The 27,276-nt window shown below is 43.7% G+C and overlaps 1 protein-coding gene across 2 annotated transcripts in view; it reads right to left on the reverse strand.

Annotated features, from left to right (window-relative positions):
• The window catches only part of SEMA3A (semaphorin 3A), a 321,151-nt gene that overhangs the window by 173,439 nt on the left and 120,436 nt on the right, over positions 1–27,276 (reverse strand). For both annotated transcript variants that reach the window (XM_030216059.1, XM_030216058.1), the window contains exon 4: positions 10,366–10,485. In XM_030216059.1, coding sequence (XP_030071919.1) covers positions 10,366–10,485 — 120 coding nt within the window. The remainder of the gene's footprint in view (positions 1–10,365; positions 10,486–27,276) is intronic.

Genomic DNA, 27,276 nt, shown 5'->3' on the forward strand with positions numbered 1-27,276 from the left:
CACCACCACCCCCCCCCCCACCACCACCACCACCACCGGCAGCAATGCAGTTGGAGGAACAATGGTGGAAAGACCAAATTTAAATGCAGCAGAAATTCAAGGACTGTCTTAGTTGAAGGAATAACTAAACTCGCCTTTTCCGCAGACCTAACCCAAATCTTCATCCTGCAAAGCGCTAAATTTTAGGACAAGCACTTGACAAAGCTCTCTGCATAGTCAGTCACTTCAGATTCATTTTAACCTTGGGGTAATTGTACTCCTTTCGTTATTACACTTACTTGCAGAGATATAGACCTGCTTGTCTGTGGATAATTTCTTTGTCAGAAACATTGTACATATTCCTATGGGCGTCTCTAACATTTAGCATGCACCAAAATCGCTATTGCACCTTTGTAAAAGATCCCCAAAATGCGGTACTAGCCAGCCGCGTATGCCCGGACATGACCTGACATTGAATATCCAGGGATAATACTACTGGTGGCCAGAAAAACACTGACTGGTTCAGACTGAATATTTACATCTAATTATTTACAGTCCAAATAGAGGGACAATACGTATAAGAAGAAAGATACAATGGTGGCTTTCCCCTTCCTCCATTCACAGAAAGACACATCTGGGAGACGGGGAAGAGACATAGCAATGTGTCTCCCTACAGTGACTGGAGCGGTGTAGTTGGGTATGGTGGGAGGGGCCTCTACAGTCTCCATCTTCAAATATAAAGCAAGGCTATCTTTGATAAAAGTCCAAGCCAAAAGGAGGGTCCACACAACTTCCGCAGAAAGACCAAAAGTACCAAACAAGAGTGGAAGGGAAGAGATGTTCCAAAACGACACAGGCAAAACAGAAGTCAAATTTTCTAAAAAGGTTTATTGGTCAAAATTCACAAGCAGTAATCCACAAGACTATGAAAGGGTGACCCTACACAGGCCGTGTTTCGGTGCACAGCCTTCCTCAGGGATCACTGAAAGTTCATACCGCTAAAGGTTCGTGACTTGAAGACAACCTGAAACCAGAGCATCTCAGACAAGTCTACATAGCGTCATGGGCAGTTCGATCAGCATAAGACCAATAAACCTTTTTAGAAGAATTGACTTCTGTTCTGCCTACGTCGATTTGTAACATCTCTTCCCTTCCTATCTTTGATAAAAATCACCCCAGACTTCTGTGTGACTGTCACATCCATAACTTTAATCTACTTTTTCCAAACTTCTATCCTCTTCCTCCTATGTCCACAGAGTCTGCATGGAAAACTCAGAGACAGAGGAAATAGATGTCTGCAAAAAGTTTTGATTCTCACTAAGGAGCCTCAAAGATCCTCCAATAACAACTTTTTCTTAGATAGGAATGGAGTGTCTGTTTACGCTTTCCAAAAATACTAGGACAAGGGGGCATGCGATGAAGCTGGAGTGCAGTAAGTTTAAAACAAATACGAGAAAAGTTTTCTTTACTCAGCGCGTAATTCGACTCTGGAATTCGTTGCCGGAGAATGTGGTTAAGGCGGTTAGCTTAGCAGAGTTTAAGAAAGGTTTGGACGGCTTCCTGAAGGAAAAGGCCATAGAATGTTATTAAATGGACATAGGGGAAAATCCACTATTCCTGGGACAAGCAGTACAAAATGCTTTGTTCGTGGATCTTGTCGGGTGATTGTGACTTGGATTGGCCACTGTTGGAGACAGGGTGCTGGGCTAGATGGACCTTTGGTCTGTCCCAGTGTGGCAATGCTTATTTCTTATGTCATATACAACTCTCCCACCCAGGTACTTGTAAAACTAATGTATATGGGAATGACAGACAAACAGAAAGATGTGATACACTTTTTGTGGAGGGCCCCTGAGGAAAACACAAAAACATAGAATCAATGAATATTCCAAAAGAATGAGTAGTTTATGTCAAGAGTCATGTAGTAGTTCCTCTGGATTTCAACCCTTTTTGCCTTGTAAATCCTGGACATGACACTTCAGTCTCATTCAGACGCATCTGTAAAATATTTGCCTGAATCCCTTTGTGTTCAATATAAATGTAAATGCATTTTTCATGATAGGGAAATTAACCAGAAATGGAAGACACTGTTCCTTAACTGCTACAGCCACAGCCAAGTTTGGTTTTAAGAATACCTTTTATAGGAAATGTACGAATACAGTAGATCTAGTTTAAGACACCTTTGCATATGTATTTGGTTACTCTGAAAATGAGCCTCTCTTTATGTCGATCGGGTACTGGTGTTTGCTATCCCTGAACTACACAGTCAGTTTTAGTGCAGAGACCTCAGTCATTAACGAGAAAAGAAAAGAAAAATTAAAGGATTCTGTGGAAGCTTTACTGTACAGAACTGAATATTAGATAATGACATTCTACCAATCAATATCGTTCACCAGTTTTGAGAGTTGGGGTGTTTACTGAGGTACAGAGATGATATCAAAGACCCAGAAGAAATCATTTCAAAATCTCTAAAGTGAAAATCAGTAACATCTTCTACACAAGTATGATCAGCAAATGCCATTACACTCGTTTTGACTCTAATACCCATAACTAACCACACTTCCTTCTTAAACCATCTTTGAATATCGACAGCTGACATCCGGGCACCTTCCCCCCTCCGAAGCGCACCCCCCCCCCCCCCCCGGAGCACGTACTTACCTAGGAAAGCGGCGAGGGACGGCGAACCACCCCGAGTGCATGTCGCTGGGAGCTGCGTCGGCTCCGCTGGTTTTCTGCTCTCTCTGCCCCGGAACAGGAAGTAACCTGTTCCGGGGCAGAGGGAGCAGGAAACCAACGGAGCCGACACCCCCCCCAGCGGCGTGCACCCGGGGCGGACCGCCCCACTGCCCCCCCTTCCTACTCCACTGCCACACTTCCTTCTTAAACCATCTTTGAATATCAATTTGTGCATGGTCCATCCTTGCTATGATTATAGTTTAAGAACGGTTCGATGGTCAAAGCTATAATTCTACTATTTTGGAAGGGATGGGCCTCAAACCCCTAAAAACCCCCATGACTGCACAAATTGCACAGTAAGCAGAGGTGAAAAATATTTCCTCCTGTTTGTTTTAAAGGTATTTCCATGTAACTTCTTCGAGTGTACCCTAGCCTTTGTATTTTTGGAATGAGTAAAAAAATCGATTTACTTCTACTCATTCTACACCACTCAGGATTTTGTAGACCTCAATGATATGTCCCCTCATCCGTCTCTTTTCCAAGCTGGAGAGCCCTAACCTCATCAGCCTTTCCTCATTTCCTGTAGCTGCAAATGTTTGGGTAGAATAGCAGGAAGAGAGGGCCAGAGGAGAGGGAAAGAGGGGGACAGGGGTGCAGGGGCAGTACATACTAGAAATAGCCAGGCTTTTCTGCTCTGTACCAATGCTTTCCCTCACCCCTTGTACTTGACAATTTAGCTTTCTTGTGCATTTCTGGAGTACAGGGATATTCTCTGGTGTACAATTTGTATGCTGCCTTTCTTTTTGCTGATAAGAGAGGATACAAAATACACTAATGATGATGTATAATCAATATACACACATGACAGTTGTACAGTGTGGTTCATGATCTGTAGTGTATAGAATCTATAATTTGCACTACTCTTTACCATATAGTTATTGCACAATAGATTTCCATAATGAACAGAGGTTTCCAGAATACATTTCAAACAGTGCCTTTTCCTTGGTATATTTACGTAGAAATGTGCATTTTTAGTCTGCTCCTGACACAATGTACATTACCATTTTTAAGGAGTGACTGCCTATATACAATATGTGATTTGAAAATCTGCCTTGCTTATGCATTAGGAAAAGCAGGGCAGGCAAGGTGATTAGTTCCACACATTCCTTTTTGCTCATTTCAAAATGAAGTAGAAGTTAGAGCAGTAGAGTGAGCATTAGGGAAGCAAAGGGTCAAATCTCACTGCTGCTCCTTGTGACCTTGGGCAAGTCACTTAAACCTCTGTGCCTTTAGGTACAACCTAAGACTAAGTCCCGTAGGAGTATTTCCCTGTGATCTAGCCTAAGCTGGTCTTGGCCTATACAAGCCTATGACATCTTGGTATAATAAGATGGCTGCTGCAACATCTCTGTGTCAGCAAGATCCAGCTTCAGCTTATGGAAAATCACTGTCAGGCTTGCTAAAGCCAAGGACAGTCTGTGTTCTAAACACCCCCTTCTATCACCCTGAGAACGGAGTAGGGAGGCAGACATGGCTCCAGAAGTTACCATTCTCCAAGGTCACAAAACAAAGAACTCTTCTTGCCCATGTACTGAACTGGACAAGATCATGATTGGTTCCTACCGTCACCTGACCGAGAGGTACAGGGAAAGCGGGAACAGAAGTAAGGAGTGAGTCGGAGACCCTTGGAAGAGGGGCAACTGGTAAGAGGACCTGAGAAATCCAGCAAGGCTCGGGGGGAGCCAGAGACTTTGTATGATACCAACATCGTGACCTGCATCCTGGTGCAAATACCTGTGGCAGAGATATTGGCTCTGATAACCAAAGGAGTGACGGGAACCTACGTGGGCTGATAAAGACCTGCACTACATAAGACACAGACAGCTAAGAGAGTGTCTGGGGAGATTCTGCTCCGGTCTTATCTGAAGCCGTCATCACGACAGCGTGGTAAGATCACAGTGATATATTTCCTGGTCTGGGGTTAGGCAGTGGTTTTATCTAAGTACGACTGGTTTATGTCAGCTCTTGGTCAGGGAAAGCAGCCAATGTGTATTTTGCATAAGATGTGATAAGTTTCATAAGGATTATTAGGTTATCATTTGTACTGTTCTAATCATTACCGTACTTAGTCTCAGGATAATCAGAGTGTAGTTTAGACAATATATTTTCGGTAGTGCTCATATCAGTAAGGGATATTTTTATTGCATAAGCTAGCGCAGAGTATTTCTATTTTCTTATCCATAATAAAGCTAATATATATATATATCTATCAGCTGTGTCTTTCTTTTTCACTCTACACACCAACACCTGGAGAGGTGCCAGAAGCAAGATTCCTGTATCTCACCCTAGACAGAGCTAGTGAGTCTGTTAGGCAGACTTATGCATCAGGGAATCTTGGTATAAGTAATCCGTGGGTACTTGTTGCCCTAGGTATTATTTATCTCACCCTACAGTCCTCCAGGCATAGGAAAACACCTAACATACCTAAACATAATTTGTGTTGAACTACTACCAAAAGCTGTGAGCTAAATCCATAAATAAATATGATGCACATACTGAATTATGTTTATCTGCAAACTCAAGTCCTTAATTATTAAAGTCTACAACAAGCTTTAACATGACTTGTTTTCTTAGTGACAGCACCAGAAAACAAAGACATTTATCTACAAAAGAAGCAGAACATGGGTGTCATGTCCCCTACCTCAACGCAAGCGGCGTCCTCGGGCTGCACAGGGTCCCGTCGACACGCACACTTGACTGGCACAGCCCTGAGCCATGTGTGTGTAGGTCTTCTCTGGCTGCAGGCTCCTTGATTGCTTTGCTTCCATGCACCTGGTTCTGCTCTCTCTCTCTGCCTGGCTTCCAGGCTCCTTGATTGCTTTGCTTCCCCCCACCTGGGTCTGCTCTTCCTCTGCCTGGCTTCCCTTTCTTCTCTCCTATTGGTCTTCCGGTTCCTCTTTCCCCTGCTCTTGCCCTATGGCTGTGCCCCTTCTCCCTGCTGATGTCAGACGCCAGCACTTTATCAGCTGAGCTCTTCCTAGACTCCTTGCTTCGGCTTCTACTTTGGTAGGTGTTACTTGCTCAGTAGTGTGCTTGTCCTCTGGATTACTCTTATGTCTGCTGCCTGCCTACTGACCTTGCCTGTACCTGGATTATTCTTGTACCTGCTGCCTGCCTACTGACTCTGCCTGTACCTGGATCACTCTCTTGTCTGCTGCCTGTCTGGTGGTCACGTTCATCACCCCACTTCCTGCTCCATCTCATAAGCACTGCAGGCCGCCCTCACCTAAGGGCTCAACCTCTGGGGAATGGCGGTCAGCGCAGGTGAAACCCAGGGTTGTCCAGCCGCCAAGCAGAACCTGGTCCAAATAACGGGCTTGGCAGTGCTCTACTTGGTACAAGAACTCACAGGTCTGACAACGGGCAAATTATTGTGTGGTTGTTTTTTTTATCCTGGTCCACAACAATTACTCAATGTCAGGTCAGCTAATCCATAAAATGAAAAGTGTTGGCCAACACCAACAGACCATCCAGATCACCTTTCTAAAGGTGACAGGCATAGTAGCTAATATCCACTTTTAAGGAAGGAAAGTTCAAGGCATTGAGAAGAGGCTTTTCCCATAGGATGCAAAACTTTACTCAAGATCTGTGAGCATCAGTGATACATGTAATATGTTCAGTGGCACAGCAGGAGCACAGGTTTCATTGCCTCATAGATCTCCACCCATGCAGACAGTAAAACAGGCCCATTTGTGCTCTATGTGAATAATATCACTGAAAGTTAGAATGTTTCTACACCAAATACCTTATGTGCATTTATTTCTCCATCTAGACCTGTCTCTATTTATTCAACTTAAGAATTGTTGTACTATATGGAAGACATTTTAAGCAGATGCTCAAAACTACTGGCCTCAACTGCTTCAAACATTTTGATGTAAGAGTTCATTATAAGCCCCAAATGTGCACTATTTCAGTAAGCCGTGAGCATGGTTAATGTAGTAAGCAAAATGTCTTTTAGAATACAGGAAATAACCAAACACACAAATGCCATATAATTTTGTACAGAGCTTATGGTTTCAACAGAAGACAATGCATGTTTTACTAATTACAGGGCCTTCATTAGGATGTGAAATAATATCCAGATGAGAGGGATACTACTCAAGGGAGCAGTTCATTGGAAATACTCTTTGGTGGTCCATTCCTTTCCAGCAGGTTGCTTCCTTCCGTAGTATTCTTCTCAGTTTCAAATTTATAAGGTCACAGATCGGGCAATTTTCAATATGATTCCTGCAGATAAATATGATGCTTATATGACAATCAGTTAATATTGAACCCAGCTAAAATGATGACTATGTGGTTGACTGGTTGCCCCTTGAGACCATCTGTTGGGATCCCCTATCTGGCTCATGATCTCATTATGGTACTTACTGATTGCCAGCTATGCTTTGAGACTCATATTTCTTCTGTTGTTAAGTGGTATTTTCATGCACTTTGTCAGATGTGGGCTGCCTGGAGTTTTCTGAATTAGCATGATTTGTAGTCATCATGCCTTGGTTACATCCCATTTGGATTAGTGTGATGTGGTTTTAGCTGCACTACCCCAAGTCAAATTTGACCACATTTCATCGTTACTTCATCAATATCATTGGCTTCCTATTAGCTACCATTTTCAGCTCAAGATACTCATCATTAGACATAAGAATAGCCATACTCGGTCAGACTAATGGTCCATCTAGCCTGGTATCCTGCTTCTAACAGTGGCCAATCCAGGTCACAAGTACCTGGCAGAAACCCAATCAGTAGCAACATTCCAGAAGAACCCCAAAGAGTAACAAGATTCTAGATACCAAAGCACAGCAAAATTCTAGAATGCAAAATAGTAGCAACATTCCAGAACCCCAAAGAGCAACAAGATTCTAGAATGCCAAATAATAGCAACATTCCATACTACCAATCACGTGGCAAGCAGTGGCTTCCCCCATGTCCATCTCAATAACAGACTATGGACTTTCCTCCAGGAACTTGTCCAAACCTTTTTAAAACTAACATGTTAACCACTCTGGCAGTGAGTTCCAGAGCTTAACTATTCTTTGAGTGGAAAAATATTTCTTCCTATTTTTTTTTAAGTATTTCCATATAATTTCATTGTCTCCTGGTCTTTGTACTTTTTGAAAGAGTGAAAAATTGATCCACTTTTATCCATTCTACACCACTCAGGATTTTGTAGACCTCAATCCTATCCCCTTCAACCATCTGTTTTCATTAAATTACATTACACAAGTCTTATAGCTCACAAATACCATGTTATGGTTCACTGTGGGTAACACTAAGAAAGGTGAACCAACCTTTCAGCAATTCACAAAATATTCATAATAGATCATAGTAATCAACAATACGTTACACAAAGCTTTGTAAAAAGATATCTTAGAAGAATCAGAGCAGATAAAGTTTCTTAGTAAAAAAGTCTTCAACAACTTCCAAAACATTAATCTCTAATTACTTGGAATTCAAGAAGAGAATTCCATAAGGTAACTGCTTGATATGAAATAGATGTGGACAAAAATCTAACATAGTTAATGTTACACACAGAAAGATGACTTAAAAGAACCCAATTACATAATTGTTCAGATTTACCACATAGAAAGATGTTCAATGTCTCTCCCAAAGCAGATGGATCTATACCATAAAGTATTTCAAAAACCATAACCTCAACATTGTCTTTCGATTATGCCGATTTAGGCGACTCTGTGAGAAGGACGCCCATCAGCTACCTATCTTAAACCAAAAGTCACGCTTCTTTTAAACATCTGATTTGCTCTACCTAAATAGAAGACTAAACGAACATTTCTATGGTGTCTCAGTCTTTCTGCCCTAATGCCATAGTTTAATGCCATACAGCCATACAGCATCTTGGTGCCAAGATTTCATTATATAATACTAGCATGAGTTCAGCACTGCCATCCCTATGTGTAGGCGCTCTTCCACCATGTCAATGGCAGATGAAAGTTGGCACATCTATTGCACCATAGTTTATAACATTCTACATGTGCATTCCCAGGACACACGCCCATGGCCCATTCTTGCTCCACCCATGAATACGCCCCTTTCAGTTCAGAACTATGGCAATTAGGTGTTACCTTATAGAAGGGGGCATGGTGCACGTAGAGGGCCATAATCGAACGGGGCCGGCCATCTATAAGGGCGGCCATCTCTAACGCAGGCCCTGTCAAGCAGCGTACCCGACTGTATTATCGAAACAAGATGGCCGGCCATCTTTCATTTTCATATTACGGTTGGGGCCAGCCAAATCTCTTTGAGATCGCCTGTGTTAGAGATGGCTGCCATTGGTTTTCGCCAATAATGGAAACTAATGGCGGCCATCTCAAACCTGGCCAAATCCAAGGCATTTGGTCGTGGGAGGAGCCAGCATTTGTAGTGCACTGGTCCCCCTCACATGCCAGGATACCAACCAGGCACCCTAGGGGGCACTGCAGTGGACTTCACAAAATGATCCCAGGTACATAACTCCCTTACCTTGTGTGCTGAGCTCCCCAAATGCCCCCAAAACCCACTACCCGCAACTGTACACCACTACCATAGCCCTTAGGGATGAAGGGGGGCACCTACATGTGGGTACAGTGGGTTTTGTGGGGGGTTTGGAGGGCTCCAATTTACCATCACAAGTGTAACAGGTAGGGGGGGATGGGCCTGGGTCCGCCTGCCTGAAGTCCACTGCACCCACTAAAACTGTTCCAGGGACCTGCATACTGCTGTCATGGAGCTGAGTATGACATTTGAGGCTGGCAAAAATGTTTTTTTAATTAGTTTTATTGGGTAGGAGGGGGTTGGTGACCACCGGGGAAGTAAGGAGAGGTCATCCCCCATTCCCTCCGGTGGTCATCTGGTCAGTTGGGGCACCTTTTTAAGGCTTGGTCATGAACAAAAAGGGACCAAATAAAGTCGGCCAAATGCTCATCAGGGTCGGCTTTCTTTTTTCCATTATCGGCCAAAGCTGGCCATTTCTTAACCACGCCCACGCCCCGCCTTCGCTACCCTGCCGACACGCCCCCTTGAACTTTGGCCGGCCCTGTGACGGAAAGCAGTTGAAGCCGGCTAAAATCGGGTTTCGATTATACCGATTTGGCCTGCTGTAGGAGAAGGCCGGCCATCTCCCGATTTATGTCAGAAGATGGCCGGCTTTCTCGTTCGAAAATAATCAGAACAGGCACCCACCTGCCAATTAATGACACCACTTCGTAGGATTGTCCTGTACACGTGTTCATGATGGAATTGACTCTGTTATTAAGATACAGTTTTTAAACCACAAAGGCAAAATAATACGGGAATAACTTTCTTGGTTAGAGAATCAGAGAATTTTTAAAACAGAAAGGAATGCAGATGCTTTCTTTTGAAAATTGCTTCAAAAAATCCCGAATGTACTTACATTTACATCTGCTCATTAGGGCTTAGAAAGTTTCTGGGTTATTTTATGCACATAAATGTAAACCCCTCCCCCAGGAATGCCTCTCCTCAATTCTGAATAAGTTATACATGAAACAGCATTTCAAATCCACAGCTTCCTAAGCACTCTTTTACACACAGTGAAAATACCTATAAACTGCAGTGCGTCAGAAAAGAAGAGACTAAATCCTTGATATATAATACAGGACAGAGTTAAATAGCAGTGGAGAGATGCTGAAAGAGCATTACCTCGGGATGGCGTCCAACTTGAATATAGGTGCAGAGTGGGTGAAAGGCCCCAGTTCCACAGGCATACAAGTGAGTTTGATTATAAACTTTAAGCACCTTGATAAAATTGGCACATTCTTTCTATTAAAAAAGAAACATTAAAATAATGATTAGTTCATGTGATTAACATGTGACAAAGACTGCACATTTCAACCTGTGCTATTACATACTGGCACACCTGTTTCCCCACATATGCCCCCTGTGTGAACAGTGCATGCATAGTTCTCTCTCTCAAGGTACAAGACATGCCTACTTCTCCTTTGAAAAGTACTCTAGGGAAACATTTACAAGAACATGGAGACATCCTCCTATCTTTAAGCACTTTCTCACCTATTGAATCTTTATTTCCTTTAATTACATCCCGCCAGAGAGAGGCAGATGTCTGTCATTTCATATGATAATGGAAAAGGAATCTAAAACACGTAGGAGTCTTTAGCTTTATTGAATCATTTAACACCGATACTATCAAGGCATCTCTTTTCTGCAAAGGTTTCAGGTCACAAGTACTCAGTATAAAGGCGTTCAATATTCCACCAGTGCAGTGGCGTTCCTAGATGCGCCCCCCCCCCCCGGGTGCAGCATGACCCCCCACCCCCGGTGAAAGGACACCCCCTCCCCAATGGCGAAAGGACACCCCCCCGGGTGCATTTTTACCTGCTGAGGGGGTGCCGCGCGCTTTTCGGCTTTGCTCGTTCCATGCTCCCTCTGCCCCGGAACAGGAAGTAACCTGTTCCGGGGCAGAGGGAGCATGGAACGAGCGGAGCCGACAGGTGCGCGGCACCTCCCCCAGCAGCGTGCACCCGGGGCGGACCGCCCCCCCCACCCTCCCCTGGTACGCCACTGCACCAGTGCATGGTATGCGTCACAGTCCCATTGCATCAAATCAAATCTTATGTACCACAAAAATCCGCAGTTTATATAGACCGATTAGAGTATATAAAAGCAATAAAAGGTGCATCATGAATAGTCTTGTAGATGGAACACGATACAACATTAGTAATGGTAGAAGGGAATAAGGATGACGATTCATCTGAAGCCTCTGAACCAAGGAACTGGACAAAGGAATGGGTTGAAATCTAGAGTTAACACGTCTTAAGGTTCTGCCAATCAGAAACTGATTTAAGCATCCATCGTTCACTGCTGTTTTTGGTTTGTCATTAATTATAAGTAACCCCGGGATTCTATGTATTGCACTTAAAATTGTTCATGGAAATACTGCCTCTTGCCCCACTGTAACATTCAGGCTGGCTTAAGGGATGACCCTTTGTCTCTGGAAGATTTACTGAAGTGCAGAATATTTTGCTCACCTCTATGTTTTTCAGAATAAGGACCGTAATTCTTATTGTTACAGGCTTAGGACCAAATTCTATAAATGGTGCTGAAAAATCAGCGCCAAGAAAAGTGAACACTAAGCATGATTCTATAAATGGTGCTTTGAGTTGGGCACTGTTTCTAGAAGAATGCCTAGTGTTGGGATCCTCGCCAAAGTTTTAGATGGAAGTATTTATAGTAACTAAAATATGGTGTAAATCCCGTGTTTAGATTGAGCGTGGAACGAGCGTATTCTACAATACTGCGTGCAAATTCTTGGAACACCTATGACCTGCCCAAGCCCCTCCCATGGCCATACCCCTTGTTCATAACTGCATACTAGAATTTACAAGCACATCTTTGTAGAATATGCCTAGCAAGAGGCACACAAATTCTAATTGTAATTAGCACCAATAATTGGTTAATTATTCAATTAAATTTTTTGCACATTTCCATGCGTGCCATATATAGAATCCCAGGGTTACTGTATAATTAATGACAAAACAAAAAGAGCAGTGAATGATGGATGCTTAAGTCAATTTCTGATTGGCAGAACCTTAAGAAGTGTTAACTCTAGATTTCAACCCATTCCTTTGTCCAGTTCCTTGGTTCAGTGGCTTCAGATGAACCGTCATCCTTATGCCCTCCTCACCTCCCCCCTCCCCAAGATTTTGATGGTTAAGTTCAGCAATCATGATCATCACAGTGCCACCCTACCCTCAACAATCCTGTAAACATGTATTGTGAAGAGTACGAGGACATGGAGTGAGAGATGGCTAGGGAAGGGGAGAGAAGGGCTCCTTCAGGGTGGCCTGAGTCTGCCCTTAGGGGTGGTCGCCGTAGATTCCGGTCCCCAAGGATCCAGCATGTTAGGGACAGCAGCTGGTCACCTTCCTCAGAGGAAATAGTGAGAGCCAAAGACTACAATTCCCAGCAGCCCTTGAAGGAGACAGAGTAGAGCCAGGGACTACAATTCCCAGCAGCCCCTGTGGGAGACACAGAGTACAGCAAGTAAGAATTATTCGCACTACTAGTCCCAGAGGGCTAAGGGGAAGGAGGAGACTCTGAGTAAGGTCAATCAGGGGAATGAAGAGCAGCTGGGAAGGGTAAAAGAACCCATGGATTGGCAATCAGGGGATGGTGGGGAGAAAGAGAGAGGAGAACCTGGAAGAGGAATCCATGGATATCTCAGCTCTTGCCAAAGCAAAAGGTAGAGAGTTAAGAGGGCAGATGGCAGCCTGGTTCTCTGGCTTGATGCAGGGAGGCAAAAGGTGGCTGCATCAGCCCTGGGATTAAGGAACAAATGTTTCAACTTGGGTCAAGTGAGAGGTTGTCAGGAGTTGGTGAAACCCATACATTCCCCTGGCCTGGTAATAGGTGGACAGGGGGAAAAAAAGGTTGTAGCGGAAAAGTGAACTGTTTAAATTGGGGTTTGGGCTGCAACACTGACTCTCTCCCTAATCAGGAAAGTTAAAGGAAGCTGAGAGAAAAGAGGGGGGGGGGGAGAAGGGAGCGCACAGAGACTCTCCTTCCCTTCCGTAGGAAAGGGGAAGGGAGAGAGAGAAGGATTGTTTCAGAGGGAGTTTGGAGCTGAGTGGGGGAAGTGGTGGTGGAATCCAGGACGCACTGGTGGGGGGGGGGCACACCCACCTAGGAGTCTTAGTCCCAAGCAGGGGACAGCTAAGAGGGAAACCTCCAGACTGTAAAAGCGAAGAGGTTGAGCGAGATAGCCCTGACGCAGGGTTGCCAAATAAAAAAAAAATTCCCACACAAAACAGCCCAAAATCCGCCCAAAAACCGCACACACCCCACCCCTTCCATCATCACCCTCACCCCCGCCGTCATCAACCCCGCCCCTTCCGTCATCACCCCCACCCCCGCCGTCATCAGCCCCACCCCTTCCGTCATCACCCCGCCCCCACCGTCATCACCCCGCCCAATACGTCACCAACCCCCGCCCAAAACGTCACAAGCCCCGCCCCTGTCACCATTAGCCCCACCCCCCGCCGGCCGAAACACCGCCCCAAAATCCGCCCAAAAAATACAAAACGAGCCCCAAAAAACGCAACCCGCCGCGGGCAAAAGTTCCCGCGGCGGGTTGCAGAAAACCGCCCAATTGGGCGGGAAAACCGCCCATCTGGCAACCGTGCCCTGACGGTGGATTGCAACATAACTCTCCCTGTGGTCTGGTGGATTGCAAATGACCTTGTGGAATTCCAAACCCCAGAGCTCGAAGGGTAAAAAGAAAACTTCCAGACTGTAAAAGTGCAGAGACCAAGCAGGGCAGGGCAGAGGCAGTGAGGGGGCCCTATCACGCTCCTCCGTGGCTGGGAGCTTTACAGTATGACTGGATGTGCTCACTCTCCCTGCAAGTAAAGTACGTACTGATGACTCTGAGTTTGATTAGCTGTCAGGATCTGTTCTTCGGCTTTGACTGCTGCTTTTCTTTGCTGCTCCTGAGAAGCTCCTGCCTTAGGCAATCACCTAGTTCTGCCTAATGGTTGGACTGGCTATGAGTGACTCATGAGTTTTCAAGTTCTGTTTTCTGATTCTTGCTTTCTTTGGAAATGTGAACTCAGAAACCTCTTTTTTTATTGCCTACATTGATTTGGACCAACTCAAAACTAAGATAACATTTTTCCAAGTGAATTTATAGGGCTATGCACGTCAAAATGAAAAACAAGTTTTAGTGGAACATTCTTTTGCTCTGAATTGAATGTTTTGTTCTTGGTTTGAGATATCTGGACACCCTTTAACTCCTTCTTAGAATATCAAAATTGCAGCTGGAGTATTCATCATGCACAGGGCTCATTAAGAAGTTAGAGTAGAACATAAGAGCATAAGAATAGCCATACTGGGTCAGATCATTGGTCCAGTATCCTGCTTCCAACAGTGGCCAATCCAGGTCACAAGTTACCTGGCAGAAACCCAAATAGCAGCAACATTCCATGCTACAGATCCCAGGGCAAGCAGTGGTTTCCCCATGTCTGTCTCAATAGAAGACTATGGACTTTTCCTCCAGGAACATGCCCAACCCTTTTTTAAACCCAGATATGTTAACTGCTCCTCTGGCAACAAGTTCCAGAGCTTAACTATTCTTTAAGTGAACAAATATTTCCTCCTGTTTTAAAAGTATTTCCATGTGGAGGAGTGGCCTAGTGGTTAGGGTGGTGGACTTTGGTCCTTGGGAACTGAGGAACTGAGTTTGATTCCCACTTCAGGCACAGGCAGCTCCTTGTGACTCTGGGCAAGTCACTTAACCCTCCATTGCCCCATGGAAGCCGCATTGAGCCTGCCATGAGTGGGAAAGCGCAGGGTACAAATGTAACAAAAATAAAATAGATACTATTGGAGATTCTACACGGAATGTTGCTACTATTGGAGATTCTACATGGAATGTTGCTATTCCACTAGCAACATTCCATGTAGAAGGCTGCGCAGGCTTCTGTTTCTGTGAGTCTGACGTCCTGCACATATGTGCAGGACGTCAGACTCACAGAAGCAGAAGCCTGCGCGGCCACATTGGTGATCTGCAAGGGCCGACTTCTACATGGAATGTTGCTAGTGGGACTCTGGGCAAGTCACTTAACCCTCCATTGCCCCATGTAAGCCGCATTGAGCCTGCCATGAGTGGGAAAGCGCAGGGTACAAATGTAACAAAAATAAAATAGATACTATTGGAGATTCTACATGGAATGTTGCTACAATTGCAGATTCTACATGGAATGTTGCTACAATTGGAGATTCTACATGGAATGTTGCTATTCCACTAGCAACATTCCATGTAGAAGGCTGCGCAGGCTTCTGTTTCTGTGAGTCTGACGTCCTGCACATACGTGCAGGACGTCAGACTCACAGAAGCAGAAGCCTGCGTGGCCACATTGGTGATCTGCAAGGGCCGACTTCTACATGGAATGTTGCTAGTGGAATAGCAACATTCCATGTAGAATCTCAAATAGTAGCAACAGTGGAGGAGTGGCCTAGTGGTTAGGGTGGTGGACTTTGGTCCTGGGGAACTGAGGGACTGAGTTCGATTCCTACTTCAGGCACAGGCAGCTCCTTGTGACTCTGGGCAAGTCACTTAACCCTCCATTGCCCCATGTAAGCCGCATTGAGCCTGCCATGAGTGGGAAAGCGCAGGGTACAAATGTAACTAAAATAAAATAGATACTATTGGAGATTCTACATGGAATGTTGCTACTAATGGAGGTTTGTTGCTACTATTTGATATTCTACATGGAATATTGCTACTATTGCAGATTCTACATGGAATGTTGATACTATTGGAAATTCTACATGGAATGTTGCTACTATTGCAGATTCTACATGGAATGTTGCTACTATTTGAGGTTCTGTGGCTACTATTTGATATTCTACATGGAATGTTGCTACTATTGCAGATTCTACATGGAATGTTGATACTATTGGAAATTCTACATGGAATGTTGCTATTCCACTAGCAACATTGCATGTAGAAGGCTGCGCAGGCTTCTGTTTCTGTGAGTCTGACCACCTGCACGTATGTGCAGGACGTCAAACTCACAGAAGCAGAAGCCTGCGCGGCCACATTGGTGATCTGCAAGGGCCGACTTCTACATGGAATGTTGCTAGTGGAATAGCAACATTCCATGTAGAATCTCAAATAGTAGCAACAGTGGAGGAGTGGCCTAGTGGTTAGGGTGGTGGACTTTGGTCCTGGGGAACTGAATTTGATTCCCACTTCAGGCACAGGCAGCTCCTTGTGACTCTGGGCAAGTTACTTAACCCTCCATTGCCCCATGTAAGCCGCATTGAGCCTGCCATGAGTAGGAAAGTGCGGGGTACAAATATAACATAAAATAAAATTGCATTTTAATTTTAGTAAACATTCAGCATGAGTGCTCTCTCTGCTTTAGGACATATAGATGATTTTGTTTTAGAAAGCTTCTGCATACAGAAGTGTGCAGTTAACAAGGGCTCAACAATGCAGAAATGAGTTCACTGCCTGAAATAACTCCCATGGTAGACATCAGCACAATTAAAATGTATTGACTAACCCACAACAACACAGAGACATTTTCACAGGAGCACCTACCCTCCTCTCTTCCTTCCCGTTCACATTAATTGATTTGATTTGCTTACTTTATTTATTTTTTGTCTATTAGATTATAAGCTCTTTGAGCAGGGACTGTCTTTCTTCTATGTTTGTGCAGCGCTGCGTACGCCTTGTAGCGCTATAGAAATGCTAAATAGTAGTAGTAGTAGTAGGACAATACAAGAAATTCACTGCTATATCTGAGACAGCGGAAAACTGGTAAGCAGACCCCATCAACACAAACCTCTTCCCCCTGACATAGGGTTACCGTATTTTGTACCCCAAAAAGGACACATGCCCCACCCCACCACACACCCCACCCCCTTTCACACCCTCGCTCCACCCCCTGTCACATTTCCCCTCCCCCCTGTCACACACCCCATCACCCCCCTCCCCGTCACCCCGCTCCCCTTACCTTACTACTGCCCTGGTGGTCTAGTGACCTCTTCGGGGGCAGGAAATAGCCCCCTCTTTCCTGCCCGGAGCGCTGCCCTGCATGCATCCTTCCTGTTGCTGATCTCGGCACCGATTCAAAATGACCGCCGAGAGTTGAAGTCTCGCGAGGTCACTTCAATTCTCGGCGGCCATTTTGAATCGGCGCCGCGATCAGCAACAGGAAGGATGCATGCAGGGCAGCGCTCCGGGCAGGAAAGAGGGGACTTTTTCCTGCCCCGAAGGCAGAAGAGACCACTAGACCACCAGGGCAGAAGTAAGTAAGGGAAGGGGAGGCTAGCAATCTGCCCATTTGTCCACCCACCAGCCTGCCCGTTTGTCCAGAAATCCGGACAAACGGGCAGATTGGCAAAACCCACCCGGTTGCCCGGTAAATCCGGACGTATGTAACCCTACCCTGACATAGCTTCCTTTATCAGCCCCCTTTCCCTGGTCATTTAGCGGCCCACTGCCTCTAGTTCCAAACCAAGTGAACCAATCCACTCTAACAAATCCAAAAAGCTCTAGTAGTCTAGTGGCTCCTTCTCTCTCCACGATCCAATTCCCCTCACCCCTGACTTAAAACCAAAAAAGCTCTAGTAGCCTCTGCACAGACCATCAAAGAAGGGAAAAATTCCTTCATTTGGCAGACTGGCTCCTTTTGGTTCATCCCAGGATGCTGGTCAGGCTGGGGGGAGGGGGCACTTGACTACCAGAGATTTTGCAGACCTGTCCCCGTTCCTGTCAGTGTGTGAACCAATCACCTCTCACACACTGACAGGAATGGGGATATTTCACAATAAGCTGCAGATTACTGCCATGTTTTTATGTGGCAGCAATTTGCATAATCATTGAATAATTAATAATTAGTTAATTTTTGCATAAACCTTGTAATAGATGCCATGCGGTGAGTGGCTCTGTCGTGAAGCTTTCTGCATACATCAACCACAGAAACTCTCACTCTACTGAAAAAAAAATGCAAAATCCCATTGCATGCTGGATGAATGTCACTAACAACTCATCTAACATTTCTTCTATGGGACAGTCACTTCCTGGCTGACAAAGGAAACATAGCCCTAACACCAATCATTAAAAAGATAATTGCTAAGAAAAGTGAAATTACAAACTGTAGACGAATGTTTGCCATTCCTCTGCTGATCAAGGTAATAGAAGGAATGGTATCCAGCCAACTAACGAACTACTTAACACAATACCTAATACTCCACCATTCTCATTCTGAATTTAGACCACTACAAAGCACAGAATCGGCATTTATAGCCCTCGTAGGTGAAGTCAGGCAAGAAATTAGCTTGAGAAAAAATTCCTGGTACTTCAATTTGCATGTCCAGCGCTTTTGATGTAGCGGATCACGATTTACTATTCTATTTGCTGCACAGTGTTGGTCTAGGTGGAGCAGTGCTTAGATGGTTCACGGACTTCCTTCAATCCAGATCTTACCAGGTCAAATTGGCAGGCGAACTATCCCCCCCCCCCCCCCCCATTGACACCCAAATGTGGGATACTGCAAGGATCCCCACTCTCAGCGATCCTGTTCAATATACTCATGGCACCCTTTGGGAGAAAACTACAAGTGACAGGCCTAAAAACCTACATCTATGCCGATGACATAATATCTATTCCCTTTAAAGGAGATATAAACAGTGCAGCTACTAGAATTCACTTGGGTCTGCACGAGATGGAGACATGGGCTTCAACGTTCAAGTTAAACACAAAAAAGACCAAATTTCTGGCAGTGATGAACCCACAAAATTCTGCCATATAGCACCTTCACTATAGGGCAAACCACTTACCCATTAGAACAATCTCTGAAAACACTAGGGGTCAACATAGACCAAAACCTAACATTCGACAACCACATAACAGAGGTCACATCTAAATTCTTCAAAAGGCTATGGCAATTAACAAAGAATAAGGGGACTTTTCTTACAACATTCCGACTGCTAGTCCAATCACTGATTCTATCTAAAACTGACTGCATCCCCTGTAGAGACCATTGCAGTAAAAACAAGCATCAAAAAATTACAAACAGCACAAAACACAGAGGCAAGTCTAATTTTTAAAGCCACTCACTACCACAGAATCACCCCATTATTGACAAAACTACACTGGCTCCCTGTAAGGCCAGAGTTCAATTTAAAACCCTCACCTTAGTCATTAAGATGATTTATGGAATGACCCCAAATACATACTCCCTCTAATAGAAATTCCACTAAAAAAATGCAGTATGCTGCCAGATTCTCTTACCAAGCAGCAAAAATATGGAACCAGCTTTCAACAGACCTGAGGAGATTATCAGACTATCTGCTCTTTCGTAAGCAAGTGAAAGCTTAAGGTGTACCTACCAGAATAACCCATGACTAAATGAGGAAGCCCTTGATTAGTAACACATCACCAGAATAACATAATCTATACATTGTACATATCTAAAACAAAACGAAAATGTACCTATTCAATGTGACACTGCAATGTAATACTTCAATGTATCAAATGCATCTTTCCAATGAAACAGCAACATTATCTATTCCATGTTCTACCGACAAAATCCTCCAATATGTTCATGATTAGCAACTCTTACCAACATAACACATACTATAAACTCTACCTAATGTAAACCACTTTGAACCAAATTCGTTTGGATAATCCCTCCTTTCAGTACCCTTCTCCACCACCGCCAACTCCAGGCTCCGCCCTTTCTGCCTCGCCTTACCCCATGCCTGGAATAAAGTCCCTGAGCCCATACGCCAGGCCCCCTCCCTGCCCATCTTCAAAGCCTTGCTCAAAGCCCACCTCTTCAATGTCGCCTAACCACCATACCTCTATTCAGGAAATCTAGACTGCCCCAACTTGACATTTCGCCCATTAGATTGTAAGCTCCTTTGAGCAGGGACTATCCTTTTTTGTTAAACTGTACAGCGCTGCGTAACCCTAGTAGCGCTCTAGAAATGTTAAGTAGTAGTAGTAGTATATAAGAACCAATAAATTGACCCACTAGGTCATGACTTTTAAAGGGATTTCAGCAAATTTCTGCTTCTCATGGCATCAATGAGTACAGTGACCTAAAGATAAATAGGCCTTTGTCTGAACCTGAGCTAAACAGATAAAAAAACAAGTGAACAGCAGTTGAATATCACAACTCTCTCTGGTTAACTGCAAGCTACGTTCCAGGAATACTTCTGGGGACAATTCCATTTATCTGAATAACTCTTGACTGGACATCTGCACATCTAACCACAAGTTATCCATTTGCCAGGAAAGGAAAGTAATTATCTAACATCTGATAATAACTACTTAATTCATTTTCTGCATTTGTGGGCACAGCCTGACCTCATTTTAGTGCAAAACACGCCTGCAGCTATTCCATCCTAACCAATTCTTGCATTGGTGACACTGGAATGTCCTTTTGACCTAGATGTTTGTTGGCCATAAGAAAAATGTTTTGTTATGTTTTACAAAATGGATTAGTGAGACATATTAATTGTCAAGCTGTGGGGCTGGAATAGGAAATCAAACAGCTAAGGCATGTAGGAGCAGCAGGCGGTGAACCAGGGGAGTCACGACTAATATTCCGCCAGTGTCATTATGCTCATATTAGCCCTCTCCTCAAGTCACTTCACTGGCTTCCTATCCGTTTCTGCATACAGTTCAAACTCCTCTAATTGACCTATAAGTGCATTCACTCTGCAGCTCCCCAGTACCTCTCCACTCTCATCTCTCCCTACATTCCTCCCCGGGAACTCCGTTCACTGGGTAAATCTCTCTTATCTGCACCCTTCTCCTCCATTGCTAACTCCAGACTCTGTTCCTTTTATCTTGCTGCATCATATGCCTGGAATAGACTTCCTGAGCCGGTACGTCAAGCTCCATCTCTGGCCGTCTTCAAATCTAAGCTAAAAGCCCACCTTTTTGATGCTGCTTTTAACTCCTAACCCTTGTTCACTTGTTCAGAACCCTTATTTTATCATCCTCACTTTAATATTCCTTTATCTCTTGTTTGTCCTAATTAGATTGTAAGCTCTGTGGAGCAGGGACTGTCTCTTCATGTTTTTTTTTGTTACATTTGTACCCCGCACTTTCCCACTCATGGCAGGCTCAATGCAGCTTACATGGGGCAATGGAGGGTTAAGTGACTTGCCTAGAGTCACAAGGAGCTGCCTGTGCCTGAAGTGGGAATCAAATTCAGTTCCTCAGGACCAAAGTCCACCACCCCAACCACTAGGCCACTCCTGCGTACGTCTAGTAGCGCTATAGAAATGATTAGTAGTAGTAAATCCCACTTGTACTCTGATCTTGGAAAGTCATTTAACCCTTTATTTCCTTAGGTACACATTTAGAACATAATCCATCTGGGAACAGGGGACTGTTCACTGCACCTGCTCCTATGATGAGCTATTACTGAAAAAAAAAAAAAAAAAGCATGAGTGAAATCCAAAATCTCATTCTTTAACTAAAAAACAAAGAAAGAAAGGACGATATATTTATAATCAGGATTCCCATGACTCTGAGTGTGTGGAGAATTCAAAGACTGATTGGACCTCTGAACACAACTGCAACTCCAAAATCATGCATGAGAGCCTCACTATTGTATGTCTCTCTCCAAAAAGATTTTAAAAATTGAAACACTTTGGGATTTCATTGGAGCCGTGCAGCATGAACATTTTCATGTAATGTAATTTCCTGCCATTTCTGGGTATCTTCATTTTTGTGTGTGTGTGTGTGGGGGGGGGGGGGGGGGTTGTTCTATCATTTTGTTGTCACTGGAGCAATGTTGATAAGTGTGTATGTGTTTCTGAAGAATGGACGCAAAGCGCCGAAATGGGACTGAAACAGGCAGATCAGTATGCAAATACACTTCCATGTCCAATTATAGGATAGCACCTAAGTGTTTTTGCGCATAACTGCAAAGGGGGTGTGGACATGGGAGAGGCAGGGGCACGTCGGGGCATTCCGGAAAATTTTGTGCGGTATGTCAAGTCCCATTTCCCTTTCCCTATTTGAGAGTCTACATGGAATGTTGAAACTATTTGTAGATTCTACATGGAACGTTGCTACTATTGGAGATTCTAGATGGAATGTTGCTACTATTGAGATTCTACACGGAATGTTGCTATTACACTAGCAACATTCCATGTAGAAGCCTGCCCTTGCAGATCAGCAATGCGGCCGCGCAGGCTTCTGTTTCTGTGAGTCCAGACTCACAGAAACAGAAGCCTGCGCGGCCGCATTGCTGATGTGCAAGGGCAGGCTTCTACATGGAATGTTGCTAGTGGAGGAGTAGCCTAGTGGTTAGTGCAGTGGACTTTGATCCTGGGGAACTGAGTTTAATTCCCAATGCAGCTTCTTGTGACTCTGGGCAAGTCACTTAACCCTCCATTGCCCCGGTACAAAATAAGTACCTGTATATATGTAAACCGCTTTGAATGTAGTTGCAAAAACCTCAGAAAGGTGGCATATCAAGTCCCATTTCCCTTCCCTTCGTATAAAATTATCCCCTTTAAGTACAAAATGCTATAACCGAAGACATGAAAGAGCATTTAAAGTCTTCTCATTTAGCCACCATGAATTTTCCCTTCCTAGGAATATGTAAAATTCATTTTTGAAAATATTTGTAATAAATCTATCCCCAGTTGAAAGAATAAAGCTACCAAAAGATGATAAAGTAGGAACAAATCACAGACCAATCCAGTGACCCCCCCAGTGCAAACACTTGAGTTATACTGGTTATGTTCTGCAGACCTTTCCTGGACAGTTACAAAAATAAAGTCTACCCAACTGTCAAAACATTTCTTCCATTATGCAAACTTCAAGCAAAATTGAGGTGTTTAGATTCTGGTCCTGGCACTTAGTCTCATAAGCATTGCCCAGTATTTGCTTTGTATATTTGCCTTCTTCAGAGATGACATTCGATTATTTACTAGTCTAACCTTCCGCATGAAGGATTCCTTCAAACACTGCCTTCGTTTAGTGCGAAAAGAATCGTTCACAGTTGTACAGCCTCTATTTTCACCGAGTTACAAAACTAAATTTACTGTAATGTTGAAAAGACAGCATTTGTTCAATAATGACAGGGGATAAAGATATCAAATGAAAGAGCCTTCCTTAAATATCAATTATATGTGACTTTATTAGGCAAAGTTCTCTGGACATATTTAGTTGGAATCTGTAAACGAACCAAGCAATATTCAAACTTCATGACCAAATAACACTGCCGCCTCTTAAGTTTACATCTGGATGTTTTCAGATCAGCTACAGCCAGATATTAGCATTGCATATCCAGGTACAGAAGTGACCACGAGACCACCAACAATGATCAGCATTAATATCTGCATAGCTAGAGCAATTTTTGCTGATACCGATGCTAAATGTCACTGGTACCCAGATACTTTCTGGCTGATCCCAGACCACCCTGATACATCAAGGAAGTCTGCAGGGATTTTCAGTGGCACGAACCAGATAATGCTGCTGAAAGTATTGGGATGGCTCTAGTTATGTAGTCAAATTATGTACCTTTATCTTTCAAATCCTAAATGGCACAGCTCCAGACTATATGGTACAATTAATAAACTTACCTCAAAGAAACACTAACAGTGAGGTAAGAAACTATCTCAGACTACACCTCCCAAATTACGAAAAAGTGATCTACAAAACTGTCCCCTCTCTAGACTTCACTTAACTAGGAGCCAAATGGTGGAACTCCTTCCCACCCAAAATAAGAAATATCCAGGAATATACTAGATTCTGCAAAATCCTCAAATTGTTCTTATTCAAACAAACCCTCACAAAGAACAACCATATCGCAAACAATTAATTATTATCGGAATTGGTTATTACTCTTTTTACCATTAACTTTCTCTTTGCTTCATGTAAAATTTCTCATTCGTGATAGATTTTCTCTATGTTAAACATCCATAGCTATCCCAATATGTTTATGATACTAAGTTCAATCTCTGAAAACTTCTAAAATTTGACTTCATAGGAAATATTAAGATCTGCACTATATTTAAAGAATTAAGTCCATAAAAGCTTTTGTAAATCATAAAGAGGGGCATAATTGAACGAAAACGTCTATCTCCATGGGCGTTTATCTCCGAGAACGGGTCCGTGAAGGGGCGGACCGAACCATATTTTCGAAAAAAATAGACGTCCATGTTTTATTCGACAATTTGTGAGCTGGGCGTTTTTGTTTTTCAGTGATAATGGAAAATGAAAGCGCCCAGCTCAAAAACGAATAAATGCAAGGCATTTGTTCGTGGGAGGGGCCAGGAGTCGTAGTGCACTAGTCCCCCTCACATGTCAGGACACCAACCGGGCACCCTAGGGGGCACTTTTACAAAAACAAAAAAAAAAGGTAAAAGAGCTCCCAGGTGCATAGCACCCTTCCCTTCTGTGTTGAGCCCCCCAAACCCCCTCAAAACCCACTGCCCACAAGTGTACACCATTACTATAGCCCTAAGGGGTGAAGGGGGGCACCTACATGTGGGTACAGTGGGTTTGGGGGGGTTGGGCGACTAATAAGCATTAAGCAGCACAATTGTAACAGGTAGGGGGGGATGGGCCTGGGTCCACCTGCCTGAAGTCCACTGCACCCCCTAACAACTGCTCCAGGGACCTGCATACTGCTGCCAGGGAGGTGGGTATGACATTTGAGGGTGAAAATAAAAAGTTGTGAAACATCATTTTTTGTGGTGGGAGGGGGTTAGTGACCACTGGGGGAGTCAGGGGAGGTCATCCCCGATTCCCTCTGGTGGTATTCTGGTCATTTAGGGCACTTTTTGGGGCCTTATTTGTGAAAAAACAGGGTCCAGGAAAAGTGCCCTAAATTCTAGCTACAAACGCATACTTTTTTTCCATTATCGGCGAAAGGCGCCCATCTCTGTTCGGGTGATAATCACGCCCCAGTCCCGCCTTCACCACGCCTCCAACACGCCCCTGTCAACTTTGTACGCTTCCGCGATGGAGTGCAGTTGAAAACGTCCAAGTTCGGCTTTCGATTATACCACGTTGTTCGTTTTTGGGAGATAAACGCCTATCTCCCGATTTAGGTCGCAATATAGGCGTTTTTGTCTTTCGATTATAAGCTGGATAGGCTATTTTTAAATGAAGGCATGACTCCACTTTGAGCCAGTGTAATTTGTTCAAAAACATGGTTGCTTCATGAACCTTTCCTAACATAAATCAACCTTATGGATGTATTTTGCAACAGTGCAAAGTTTTACGTAATTTTTAACATAATTGTCCAAATGAGGGATTAAAATGGCATTAGTTACAGTTCTAAATCTTACATGGCTTAAAGATGATCTTACAGCTCTTGTAAAAGGTGTAGACTTGGAAAAAAAAACCTGATTTACAAGCTGATTGATTTGAATCTAGGATTACACCTAGGACTTTAGATTTACTTTCAAATCTGAGCAATTCCCTTGAGGACAAAATGACATTAGTTGAAGAAATGACTTGCAAATCTCTGAACCACAGTAATTTAGTTTTCTGTTTAATCTAAAAGTTGTTGTTTGCACAATTATCCACTAGGATAATATAAAGCTTCACAAAAATACCAACCCAAAAAACTCAAATATATGTTTTACAATTGGGGAGGTGGCAGTGGAGAACCCTGTGGGAGGAGGCAGTGGAGAACCCTGTGGGAGAGGGCAGTGGAGAACCCTGTGGAACCCCATGTTGATGGCCAAAAAGGGAAAGGGGAAAGGGAAATGGGACTTGATATACCACCTTTCTGTGGTATTTTGCAACTACATTCAAAGCGGTTTACATATATTCAGGTACTTATTTTGACCCAGGGGCAATGGAGGGTTAAGTGACTTGCCCAGAGTCACAAGGAGCTGCAGTGGGAATCAAACTCAGTTCCCCAGGATCAAAGTCTGCTGCACTAACCACTAGGCTACTTCCCCATATTTTCTGGTATTGTATGTTCTATTTTCAAATATGCTGCTAACCAATTAAAGACCCTGCCATAATTCCAAACTCACTTAATCTAGTCAACATTAGAGACTGATGTACTGCATCAAAGGCCACAGAAATATCTAACTGCAAAAGAATTACCTTCTTTCCCACAGCCAAAGATTTTGTTATTTCTATTACCAACTTAATTAACAGGGTCTCCGTACTATAACTGGCTGGAAACCATGCTGAGATGAATGTAGATACACTGATGTATTAAGGTAAACAGAGAAATATATATTGACTAAATTCCAAGAGTTTAGCAATCCATGGAATTGCTACAAGCCTAACGTTATCCACTATAGTTAAATCTGCCCCAATACTCTAGTTTCAGGGATTATCACTGTTGGATGTCCTAAATCTGGGACTTCCCTAGTCCCGCCCTAAACACGTGCCCTTGCTATTTGGATACAGTGTAGGATGTTCAAATTCTGCCTTTCTAAGATCCAGGTTAGGATGTTTTTGGCAGATGGACATTTTTTTAGGCATTTTGAGACTTTCATCTGCTTTGAAAATGAGTGCCTCAGTGTCTGTCTTAAATGTATTTTTTCAGAAAGAAACGGTCAGGGCATTCCAGAAGCAAAACAAATTGCTCTGTATAATGGAAATTTTTAGCTCCTACCTGGTGGACCATACAAACAGCAGTGCTAACTTTAAATGAATAAGTAAATTACCTGTTTAAGTACAAGACTCCATTTTCAGTGGTCCTACCTATATGAAGAGCTCATAGAGTCAAGCAGATAAATCAGCCTCTTATCTTTACGTAGCATCCTGTGTCTTCGGTCACTAAGTTTGTGTCTAAATATGAACTTAAATAAAGGTTTTGAATCTTGCGTCTTAAATGCAGGCCTCCTATTTGTCTAGATGATACGCTGAAACCTTCTGCTCAGTGTGCTGCTGCGGCTAGGAAAGCGAATAGAATGTTGGGTGTTATTAAGAAGGGTATGGAGTCCAGGTGTGCGGATGTTATAATGCCGTTGTATCGCTCCATGGTGCGACCGCACCTGGAGTATTGTGTTCAGTACTGGTCTCCGTATCTCAAAAAAGATATAGTAGAATTGGAAAAGGTACAGCGAAGGGCGACG

The sequence above is a fragment of the Microcaecilia unicolor genome, chromosome 10 (assembly GCF_901765095.1).
Source record: "Microcaecilia unicolor chromosome 10, aMicUni1.1, whole genome shotgun sequence".
Classification (NCBI taxonomy): Eukaryota; Metazoa; Chordata; class Amphibia; order Gymnophiona; family Siphonopidae; genus Microcaecilia; species Microcaecilia unicolor.